General features: G+C 45.9%; 1 protein-coding gene across 1 annotated transcript in view; it reads right to left on the bottom strand.

Annotated features, from left to right (window-relative positions):
* The window catches only part of LOC142660173 (mucin-2-like), a 93,382-nt gene that overhangs the window by 39,701 nt on the left and 40,955 nt on the right, over positions 1–12,726 (bottom strand). The window contains exons 28-30 of the mRNA XM_075836754.1: positions 11,656–11,739; positions 3,554–3,976; positions 2,759–3,286 (exon numbers count right to left, since the gene is read on the bottom strand). Of these exons, the coding sequence (XP_075692869.1) occupies positions 2,759–3,286; positions 3,554–3,976; positions 11,656–11,739 (1,035 nt within the window). The remainder of the gene's footprint in view (positions 1–2,758; positions 3,287–3,553; positions 3,977–11,655; positions 11,740–12,726) is intronic.

Below are 12,726 nucleotides of genomic sequence, written 5' to 3'. Positions count from 1 at the left end.
AAAACGTCCCTTAAAAAGGGAGCGAAAAACGCGACTTTGATTAAAAAACATCTCAAAATCAGGAGCTGTTTTCCCTTGAAAACAGCTCCGTATTTTCAGACGTTTTGGAGTTTATGTGTGCACATACCCTAAGTATGGCCTGTTCAGTGATTTTAAATTAATATAGTTATTTTTCAGTGATTTGTTTGTAATAGGAGTGTAGGGACTCGCAATACGATGGGGACCCTTTGAACAGGGTTGCGTGCTTACGTATTTTGGCCAAATTATCAACTCATATTTATCATTGACATTTATCGTTTATCATTGACATCTTTTTAGGATGCAGCTGGGCCTTGTAGTGCTGGGGGAGAATAGTGTGTCAGTATATTGTGTAGTGCATTTGGATGGTGCTGGTCAGCCCGCCTAGTCTAATAGTTTGGGCGTGGCTAATAGGTTGTATGCCAGCATGGTGCACTACCAATGGCGGATCATCATAGGGTGTTTTGGGCGGCCGCCCGGAGCCCGACGCTCCCGGGGGGCCCATGGCCGCCCAAAGTACAATGTAGTTTTCTCGCGTTTTTGCCGAGAGTCGTGGTAAAAACCGAGACAAAACTGCATTGTGTATGTCCTGCAAAAGGACCTTTAGACATAAGATCACATGACCTAATCTCTGAAGTTCTTACTACTGTTTAAAGACCTGCTGGTCACATGACCGCAGGTCCTTGAACAGCAGCAAAATTCCACAGAGAAGACTGAGGAGAGCTGCTATGTAAGTATAAGGGGATGGATTTGTTTAAGGGGTTTGTATTTAGGGGGTCTGGTGTCTGTATTAGTTTAAGGGGTCTAGGGTCTGTATTTGGGGGGTCTGGTCTGGGGTCTGTATTAGTTTAAGGGGTTTAATGTCTGTATATTTAGGGGTCTGGTCTGGAGTTTACATTCGTTTAAGGGGTCTGGGGTCTGTATTTAGGGGGTCTGTATTAGTTTGAGATCTGGGGTCTGTATTTAGGGGGTCTGGTCTGGGGTCTGTATTAGTTTAGGGGTCTTTATTTAGGGGTCTGTATTTAGGGGTCTGGTCTGGGGTCTGTATTACTTAAGAGTGCTTGTTCTGGGGTCTGTATTTATTTAGGGGGGTCTGTTCTGGGGACTGCAATAGTTTAGAAGGTATGGGTCTGTATGTATTCTATTATCTAGTCAGGGGTTCGAATTTATTAGTCTGAGTAAAAGGGATTGTCCAGGCACATCGATAGGTCATCAGTATAAAAAACGGTCCGTGTCCAGACAACCCCTTTAATGTATGGGCCTTGGTGTCTGAATTTGTATGCTTCTATAGAGGCTGGAAATGGCTGCAGAAGTAAAGATGTCTTATCAGGGGAAGTCGCCATACTAGTCTGTGTCAGATGGAGAAGAAAAGAGAATGACTCCCATCAGAGAAGACGTCACTTGTGAGTCACTGGATCTATAGAGGATCTGTCCCCTCTCCTCACATGTCTGTTGTAGGAAATCCTTGTATTCTACATATCTTTGTGTACCCAGGACTAATAGACAAATGTGTGTTACCATTCCCATTGTCAAGAGAAAGTATCCCTGAACAGTGTGATACTGTTAGCGATGGTTGGAGACTGTCAGTATGTAGGGACACAGTCCTTTGACAAGGAGAATCGTAACAATGCACGCATAGAAAGGTGGAGTTCACTATAGACAAGGCAGAGCGTGGGTCGGGAAGCGGGCCCAAGTTTGTGGAACAGCACAGGGCCTATGGTCTACTTAATCCGCCACTGTGCACTACATGTAACCTTGTGACTGACACACTTTTAAAATCTATATTTGTGTGCAATGTTTATACGAATCAGCCACCCCCCTCATGATTGGTAGGCGTGAGAGTGGCTGTTCATCAGTATATTGCACCTGTGCAATCTCCCTCTATGTAGCATTGTGGTTTATCTGCGTCCTGCTGGGAAGTGGTGTGTGTACCTGTCCTTGTGAGTAAGTATGGAATGTTCAGTGATTTTTAATTAATATAGTTCTTTTTCAGTGATTTACATGGGAACCCAGCCTAAGGGCTTATTCAGACGAACGGGATATACGTCCGTGCAATGCGCATGATTTTCATGCGCGTCACACGGACCTATATTAGTCTATGGGGCCGTGCAGACATGTGCGTGATTTTTACTCCACGTGAGTCCGCTGAAAAAAAGTCACGACATGTCCGTTCTTTGGGCGTATTTCGCGCATCACACACCCATTGAAGTCAATGGGTGCGTGAAAATCACGCATGCCACACGGAAGCACTTCCGTGGAACAAGCGTGATTCGCGCAACAGCTGTGAAAAGGATGAATGAAAACAGAAAAGCACCACGTGCTTTTCTGTTTACAAACATCCAAACGGAGTGTCATAATGATGGCGGCTGCGCGAAAAGCACGCAGCCGCGCATCATACGGGGCTGGCACACGGAGCTGTCAAGTGCCTTTTGTGCGCGCAAAATGCTGCGTTTTTTGCACGTGCAAAACGCACACGCTCATGTGAATCCGGCCTAAAAGTGTTTCTCATCACAAGCATTCCCTTTCATACTGGAGCCTCTCCCAGCACCCCCGGCTACTAAGGTTATGCAGGGCATTTGAAATCTAACCACTATAAAGCTATATTAAGAAATAAATCAGTTCAGAATTTTTTACTTATCTAGAATTAAAACAAAATGAAATAGTGTGGACATAAAAAAGTGCTTCAACTAGGCAAACAACACCAAAAAGTGCCATATCGTATGATAAAATTTCCACATACGTTTAGTAGAGGTTTGGCTCATAAAAGCTGGAGTAGGTGTAGAAGTTGTTTGTAATGGTGTAATGTTCGAGGTTAGCATCGTCTCTGTTGTAAACTTGGTAGTGGTTGGGTGTGTTGATATTAAAATTGGTTGTGTGGTTGTTTCAATTGTATTGATGATCGTGTTGATGCTTGCTGGAGGGGTGGTCCTTTTTGCTTCAGAGGTTTTCGGGGTCGTAAATGAACAATCATCAGACACTTTACAGCAGTATACCCTGATTTCATAGTCTAAACACATAGGCAAGGTGTGCTGTTCTTTGTTGTTACAGACAAGCCCATAGGAGACATCACATATCACGTTCTGCCCCAGATTGTATATTTTCTTATTTGGCCAAGGCTTTGCTCTGCAGGAAATATGCAATGGACTTCCACACACATCATATCCAGCCTTCCTGATGTTGTCATAAGTTTCATAATCCCCTCCGGATGCAAATGAAGGATAGCTCACACTAAACCATTCTGACCAGGAACAGACGGGCGGGCAATCTGCTACAACAAAAATAGAATAATGTCTAAATTTGAAATGACCAACATATTAATGATTTAGTAATGCCACATACAATCAATTATAGTTTTGGCTTCAGGAGTATGTAGGGTCTTGAGTGAAAGAATAACAGTGGGCCCCATGTCTACCCTATCCTCAGCTTAATAAGCATAGAGCAGGTTTTCTCAGATCACCATTGGCCCCTAAGCTCAGTGAGTCCTGGCATTTGCCCAGGACTGCCAATTAGATTAACTAACGAAACCAATTCTTACCTGGAGTTGTCAGCTCTGATGTGACGGAGGATGACAAAGTTGTAGACCCCGTAGTTCTGATTGTTGGCTCTGGAATAGTGGTGACAATGGGAGCTGTGGTTAATGGATTTGATACTAGGCATATCCACTGACAGCAGTCCACTCGGATTTCATAGTTAAAGCACTTTTGCCAAAGTGGCTTCTGCTCACTGTTCCTACAGATGAGTCCATATGACACATTGCAATGTACAACCTGTTTCAAGTCATCTAAGTTAGTATCAGGAGCATTTGCTGCTCTGCATTGGATCTGCTCTGGGACATCACAGAATTTATGATGTTTTCTAATGTCATCATATGTTTCATAATCGCCGCTATTCAGATCATTTCCCGGCTTACTGACATCAAACCATTCGGTCCATCGGCACACTTTTTCATAAACACAAGCTATAAGGGATGACACACGACATGGCAAATATTAATAACAGATGAGTTATATACATATTGTTAGTGAGTTGTAAAATGCTATCCTGTTCTAAAGATATATCTCAATTTATCCTAATCTGATTTGATTACCAGAGGTAAGGATCAACTGAGTGACCAATCCCTGCTCAAGCTCTCACCCTAAAATCATGTATTTATAGCAAAAAAAGAAACAGCAGGACATTTAGTATTCTTTCAAGCTTTGATCTATTGAAGGAACACTCCTGTGAATTTTTTCTATTGTGGCCCCTTTTGGAAAGTACACTTGGTAAAAGGTAGGGCCGGTCATCCTCTTACCGGGCACTTTGTTGCCAAACTATATGCTCCGTTAGGCTACCATTATGTCACGTGACTGCCTGATTCCTACAGCGTTTGCTATGTGGACCAGAAGTCTCTTTCATAATGCATTCCTAGGAGATGCTCAATGTGAGTGTGTGAGGATTGCATTGTGAAAGAGACTTCCGGTACACACAGCAGATGCTGTAGGAATCAGGCAGTCACATTGTGGTCACGTGACATAACGGTGGCCCGGGGACGGAGCATATAGTTTGGCAACAAAGTACTCGGTAAGAGTATGAACGGCCCTACCTTTACCAAGTGCACTTTACAAATGGGGGACACAATAAAAATTATTTCCAGAGTGTTCCATTAAATGGGTTGTCCAGTTTCAGCAAATTAATATTATTCTTTGTATAATTAAAAGTTATAGCATTTTCCAATATAGTTTCTGTATTCATTCCTCACTGTTTCTAAATCTCTACTTGTTGTCATTCAGTAGGAACTTTTGTTTATTTCCAGTGGATAATATTCTGTCCATGGTCTCGTGATGGACACACAGGTGCACGGCTCGTTACAGTTACAGTATGTGTATCAGAGCTGTGTCTTCTAACAATCCCATCACCTGTGTGTCCATCACATGACCATGGACAGAATTTTATTCACAGGAAGAAAACAATGAATGTTCCTACTGAATAACAACAAGCACAAATCCTGAAAACCGGGAGGAATGAATACAGAAAGTATATTGGAAAATTTTATAACTTTTAGTTATACAAAAAAATAAAATGTTATTTGTTTTAAAAGCTATTGCACTGTTATAATAAAGGTACTTAAGAACATTTTTAAATACATGTTTATTAGAAAATTGTATGATTTCCTATTCAATAACCAAATAAATAAAAAAAATAAAGACAGGAAAACCACTTTAACTTTGGTTATAAATCTCTGTGAATATAAATGAATATAGAACTACTGTAGCCAGGTTTGATGAATACTATGTAGAAGAAATCTCCATTACACATAATTTATTTTAGTTTTCTCTTTGAAACTCTATGTTCTCCAAAACATCAATCATAAAACCATATGGAACAATCATCAACAAAATTGCCTGTAATATATCAGAGAATAGAGCTATAGAATGACAACCCAGAGCCCATACGCCTTGAAACGTTACCACAAGGCAAGAAACAATGTATAAACTTATTATCCAACTGGCATTGATAAATAATAATTTAAAAACCTTACTTGTTGAAGAGTGATGGGTCACAATGGTCCTTGGAGTCTTAGCGGTGACTAAAACCAAAATTTTGAAATTACAGCTTTAACATATTTTCATATTTGTCTTCTAAACCCCAAAATTCTATATTAATTGGTTTCGATATTTTTAATACTCCTTGTTTCCATTTGAGTTTCTCTGTATTTGTCTCCCCAGTGTGTTTTTGGGAATGGAAAATGTGAATCCGGAAATCCGGATTCCTCCATATGAAATTGGAGACAAATGGATGTACAGTATGGGTCCATTTCTTTGGGTGCCGTATTCCAGCTCTATGCAACTTGGCACTTGTATGGCGTATTACGTAATTAAATGTATTAATCAGACCCCCAAAATGAAAATAGGGGAGCAGATTTTTTTTTAATCATGTGACACACTCTCCACAATTACTCAGAAACAGGAGTCCCAGAATGAATTACATGATCCATTGCACGGGTGCTGATTGACTGGGTGGGGGGGGGGGGTCATGTGAACAAGAACACAGTGTAATGGCAGGAAGGAGGTGAAGGGAAAGTGAGCCCTAATCTACCCACCGCCCTGTCCCTGCCTACTTGCAACGACCCGCCCTAGGCGACGAGGTACAACTGGGCGGCGGTCCCTACGCTGGCTAAGTGCACAGGAAGACAAACAGGGAACACGCAAGGGAAGGGGCAGTAGCCACGGAACGCCACGAGGAAACGGGGCGGCGAACGAACAGTCAGGACCAGGACGAAGTGAGTACACCCGAGCAGGCACGGAGACAGAAGCAAGCCAGGGCAAGCAAGCAGGTCAAGCAGAACTGCAGCAAGGCAGAAGCACGGCAGAAGCATGCTGGAGCAAGCAGCAGTGGGGCCAGGAATCCAAAAGAATTACAAGCACTGAGGGAGAGCACAGGGCAGGTAATAAAGGGCAGGGGGCGGAGCTAACTCCGAGAGACCAGGCCGCGATAGGCTCTCCCACTCCTGAGCCTGCCACCCTGGTTGGTGGGAGATGGTGTCAGTCGAGCAGGTCTGGCCTCAGGTGTGGATTGATTAATCCCAGGAGTATAGCTAGATGAAGTACCTGGCAGATCCCTAACAGTACTCCCCCTTTTATGAGGGGCCACCGGACCCTTACTAAGGGGACCCGGTTTAGTGGGGAAGAGGAGGTGGAACCTCCTGATCAATACCCCAGCGTGAACATCACGGGCAGGTACCCAAGTCCTCTCCTCCGGCCCGTATCCTCTCCAATGGACCAGGTACTGGAGGGAGCCCTGGACCATCCTACTGTCCATAATCTTGGCCACCTCGAATTCCACCCCCTCAGGGGTGAGAACGGGAACAGGAGGTATCCTCGAGGGGGACCAGGACGGGGAGCAGCGTTTAAGGAGGGAGGCATGGAAGACGTCATGTATGCGAAAGGATGGGGGGAGCTCCAGACGGAAGGATACAGGGTTGAGGACTTCAATGATCTTATAAGGTCCAATAAATCGGGGAGCAAACTTCCTGGACGGGACCTTAAGGCGCAAGTTCCTGGACGACAACCAGACCAAATCCCCGACGACAAACCGGGGGTTAGCAGAACGTCTACTATCCGCCTGAATCTTTTGTGCGCTCTGGGACGCCTCTAGGTTCTTCTGAACCTGGGCCCAGACAGTGCACAGTTCCCGATGAACCTCCTCTACCTCAGGATTATTGGAACAACCAGGGGAGACGGAGGAGAACCTTGGGTTAAACCCGAAATTACAGAAAAACGGGGAGACCCCTGACGAGTTACTCACCCGGTTATTCAGGGAAAATTCAGCAAGGGGAAGGAATGAGACCCAATCGAATTGACAGTCAGAGATGAAACACCTTAAATATTGTTCCAGGGATTGGTTGGTCCTTTCCGTTTGGCCATTAGTTTCGGGATGGAAGGCGGAGGAGAAGGACAGATCAATCTCCAACTTTTTACAAAAAGCTCTCCAAAATAAGGAAACAAATTGTACCCCTCTGTCAGAAACGATATTGACTGGGGCCCCATGGAGACGCAGGATGTGTTTCACAAACAAAGAAGCTAACGTCTTGGCGTTAGGTAGCTTCTTAAGGGGCACAAAGTGGCACATCTTGCTGAAGCGGTCGACTACCACCCACACCACCGACTTGCCCTGAGATGGAGGCAAATCGGTGATAAAATCCATGGAGATATGGGTCCAAGGTCTCTGGGGAATGGGCAAGGAACGTAGTAGGCCCGCAGGTCGGGACCTAGGGGTTTTGGACCTAGCGCAAACCTCACAAGCGGCGACGTAAGCCCTAACATCTTTAGGCAACCCAGGCCACCAATAGTTTCTGGTAATGAGGTGTTTGGTGCCCAAGATGCCAGGATGACCAGATAGAGCGGAGTCATGGTTTTCCCTGAGTACCCTCAGCCGGTATTGCAGGGGAACAAACAGTTTGTCCCCAGGGACGTTCCCGGGAGCTGCACCCTGATCAGCCGCGATATCAGAAGCTAAATCAGAATCCGTGGCAGAGACGATTATACCAGGGGGTAAAATACAAGCGGGATCCTTCTCGGAAGGAGGATTGGCCATGAAACTACGTGACAGAGCGTCAGCCTTAATATTCTTGGACCCAGCCCTATAGGTAACCAAGAAATTAAATCTGGTAAAGAATAGTGCCCACCGAGCTTGTCTAGGATTAAGCCTCCGGGCCGATTCTAGGAAAACCAGATTCTTGTGATCCGTAAGGACCGTTACCTGGTGTCTGGCCCCCTCCAGGAAGTGCCGCCACTCCTCAAAAGCCCATTTAATGGCTAGAAGTTCGCGGTTACCAATATCATAGTTACTCTCCGTGGGCGAAAACTTCCTAGAGAAGTAAGCACAGGGGCGGAGATGGGTGAGGGAGCTGGTACCCTGGGACAAGACGGCCCCCACTCCCACCTCGGAAGCGTCAACCTCCACAATAAATGGCTCCTCTTGGTTGGGCTGAATCAGCACGGGGGCCGAGATAAAGCACTTCTTGAGAGTCTCAAAGGCCTGGACGGCCTCAGGGGGCCAATGGAGGACATCGGCACCCTTGCGGGTAAGGTCCGTAAGAGGCTTAGCGACGACCGAGAAGTTGGCAATAAATCTCCTGTAATAGTTGGCGAACCCTAAAAAACACTGTAACGCCTTAAGGGAGGCAGGTTGGACCCATTCCGCCACAGCTTGAACCTTGGCAGGGTCCATGCGGAATTCATGAGGAGTGAGGATTTGCCCTAAAAATGGTATCTCCTGTACCCCAAAGACACATTTTTCAGTCTTAGCAAACAGATTATTCTCCCGAAGGACCTGGAGCACCTTCCTGACATGCTCCACGTGGGAGGACCAGTCCTTGGAAAAGACCAGTATGTCATCAAGGTACACAACAAGAAAATTACCCAGGTACTCTCTCAGGATTTCATTAATAAAATTCTGGAAGACAGCAGGGGCATTACACAACCCAAAGGGCATGACCAGGTATTCGAAATGACCCTCGGGTGTGTTGAACGCAGTTTTCCACTCATCCCCCTCTTTGATGCGGATAAGGTTATATGCCCCCCGTAGATCGAACTTAGAAAACCATTGGGCTCCCTGAACCTGATTAAAAAGATCCGGAATCAAAGGAAGTGGGTACTGGTTCCTTACGGTGACCTTATTCAGGTTACGATAATCAATGCACGGCCTAAGACCACCATCCTTCTTCCCCACGAAGAAGAAGCCAGCACCTACAGGAGAAGTCGAGGGGCGAATGAAACCCTTGGCCAGGCATTCTTGGATATACACCCTCATCGCTTCACGTTCAGGACATGAAAGATTAAATATCCTACCCTTAGGAAGCTTGGCACCAGGCACCAAATCGATAGCGCAATCGTAATCTCTATGGGGGGGCAACACCTCGGAGGCCTCCTTAGAAAACACATCGGCGAAGTCCTGAACAAACTCAGGAAGCGTGTTTACCTCCTCCCGGGGAGAAATAGAGTTAACAGAAAGACATGACATAAGACATTCATTACCCCATTTGGTGAGATCCCCAGTATTCCAATCAAATGTGGGATTATGCAACTGCAACCAGGGAAGACCTAATACCAGATCAGACGATAATCCCTGCATCACCAGTACAGAGCACTGCTCCAAATGCATGGAGCCAACCAGGAGTTCAAAAACAGGAGTATGCTGAGTAAAATAACCATTAGCAAGGGGGGTTGAGTCGATTCCTACTACAGGGATGGGATAAGGTAAATCAATACAAGGCATCTTTAGAGACATAGCAAAATCCACAGACATGATATTAGCAGATGAGCCAGAATCCACGAAAGCACTGCCCGTGGCAGACCGGCCAGCAAACGAGACCTGAAAGGGAAGCAAAATTTTATTGCGTTTCACATTAACGGGAAATACCTGTGCGCCCAAGTGACCTCCCCGATGATCACTTAGGCGCGGAAGTTTTCCGGCTTCTTATTCTTGCGCCTGGGACAGGTGTTCAGTAGATGCTTGTCGTCCCCACAGTAGAAGCAGAGACCATTCATTCTGCGAAACTCTCTACGTTGTCGAGGGGACATGGAGGCCCCGAGTTGCATAGGTACCTCCGAGTCCTCCGTGGAGGGGAGAGGAGACGGGACCTCGGGGGGAATCGCAGAAAAGTCAGAGGGGAGCACACTGAAGCGTTCTAGCTGACGTTCCCTGAGACGTCGGTCAAGTCGTACTGCTAGGGCCATAACCTGGTCAAGGGAGTCAGGCGAGGGGTAGCTAACCAGCAGATCCTTCAGGGCGTCAGATAATCCTAACCTAAACTGGCACCTTAGGGCCGGATCGTTCCACTGAGAAGCTACGCACCACTTCCTAAAATCAGAACAGTATTCCTCAACCGGTCTCCTACCCTGACGTAAGGTCACCAGCTGACTCTCGGCTAAAGCAGTCCTGTCAGTCTCGTCGTAAATGAGTCCGAGGGCAGAGAAAAAACGATCAACAGAGGAAAGTTCAGGGGCGTCAGGAGCCAAGGAGAAGGCCCACTCTTGGGGCCCTTCCTGGAGTCGGGATATGATGATACCCACCCGCTGGTTCTCGGAACCTGAGGAGTGGGGCTTTAGGCGGAAATACAGTCTGCAACTCTCCCGGAAGGAGAGAAACGTCTTACGGTCCCCTGAAAACCGGTCAGGTAACTTGAGGTCGGGTTCTAGAGGTGAGGTGAGGGGTACTAGCAAAGCAGCGTCACCCTGATTGACCCTTTGGGCCAGGGCCTGGACCTGTAGGGAGAGGCCCTGCATCTGCTGGGTCAGGGTCTCAAGGGGGTCCATGATAGCGTCAGCGTAGGAGAAATGGTAGACTAGGTAAGGGCTTGTAATTATGTAATGGCAGGAAGGAGGTGAAGGGAAAGTGAGCCCTAATCTACCCACCGCCCTGTCCCTGCCTACTTGCAACGACCCGCCCTAGGCGACGAGGTACAACTGGGCGGCGGTCCCTACGCTGGCTAAGTGCACAGGAAGACAAACAGGGAACACGCAAGGGAAGGGGCAGTAGCCACGGAACGCCACGAGGAAACGGGGCGGCGAACGAACAGTCAGGACCAGGACGAAGTGAGTACACCCGAGCAGGCACGGAGACAGAAGCAAGCCAGGGCAAGCAAGCAGGTCAAGCAGAACTGCAGCAAGGCAGAAGCACGGCAGAAGCATGCTGGAGCAAGCAGCAGTGGGGCCAGGAATCCAAAAGAATTACAAGCACTGAGGGAGAGCACAGGGCAGGTAATAAAGGGCAGGGGGCGGAGCTAACTCCGAGAGACCAGGCCGCGATAGGCTCTCCCACTCCTGAGCCTGCCACCCTGGTTGGTGGGAGATGGTGTCAGTCGAGCAGGTCTGGCCTCAGGTGTGGATTGATTAATCCCAGGAGTATAGCTAGATGAAGTACCTGGCAGATCCCTAACACACAGATCCAGGAAGATATTTCTGTTCAGCCCCCCCCCCCTCTTTGGCACATATCGGGGCTGTTTAGTGGGTACAATTGTACCCGTTAGTATAAATCTATCAGGGGAATCATACTGATATCCTTGTTTTAATAGGTCTGTCATAATGACAGGTTCTTGTTAAGAACATTGTAAAAATTTCACAAATAAAAAGCAAGAATAATCTGTAGCAGTTTTACCTTCTGGGACTGTAGTTGGGGTGATGGTAGCAGAAGTAATGGATGTGGTCGTGATGGGTGTTGTACTGGAACAAGTGGAGACTTCTATAATTAAAATATAAATAACGAAATGTTAAAAGGAGTGCAGAAGTCAAGATGTAATATTATTTCGAATAGTATTTTCTTTTATTTTTGTGACCAAATATCAAGGGCCAGCCATGAAAATTTCAGAAAATACCCTTCTTTCTAACATTTATCAACAACAGTAGTGGATTCTGGATGCAGACATACAACTGTGTATTAAAAATATAATTTTGAGAACTATTAAGAAAAAGTCAATGCAAAATGTTTCAATAAATTCTGCAAAAACTGCACTTAATGTTAAGACTGTTTTTACGCTTCACATTTTTGTGCATCAATTCCATCTTGATGCTCTTGTATAGCACAAACTGGCAGTCAGAGGTGTAACTTGATGCCACTGGGCCCAATGCAAGATCTGTAATAAGGTCCCTAAACCATCATGTCCCATCATTTATAGAACTGTTACCCCCCTTAAGTGCCAATTGAGCTAAGTTACCAGAGACTGAGTGTGACTGCGTGTGACTGCAATTGCTGCACTCACTATAGTTAAGCCCCTGTTGGCAACTTTTTCTACTGTAATAAACCTGCCTGAGGTAGGGGAATGTAGGGTTACAGAAGAGGAAGTCAGCACTTGTGAGCGCTATGACATCTCATTTTTATTTTTTTCTAAAATCAAATCTAATTATTCATCAAAAAGATTTAACTTTTTAGTGCATAATATCATACAATACGGTCATTTTATACATCAGCATATACTTTAGAAGCATAGACAAATAGATGGAACCACAGTTAAAATACTTATGTTCAGAATTCTACAATGTGTTTTTCCTAGAAGGACATTTATGACGTTTCCACAGGATATGTCATAAACATCAGATAGATGCGGGTCACACTTCTGGGACCCGCACCTATCTTTAGAACGGGGCCCCCTACACCCCATTCTAGATTTTTGTGCTTACGCTGACTCCCAGCCAATTACTGATTACATGGTCGGGACAAGGTCGGGAGTTA

Source organism: Rhinoderma darwinii, chromosome 9 (genome assembly GCF_050947455.1).
Source record: "Rhinoderma darwinii isolate aRhiDar2 chromosome 9, aRhiDar2.hap1, whole genome shotgun sequence".
In the NCBI taxonomy this organism is placed as follows: domain Eukaryota; kingdom Metazoa; phylum Chordata; class Amphibia; order Anura; family Rhinodermatidae; genus Rhinoderma; species Rhinoderma darwinii.
Note: the sequence above shows the minus strand (reverse complement) of the source record. Positions and strands in the feature narration are given on the sequence as shown.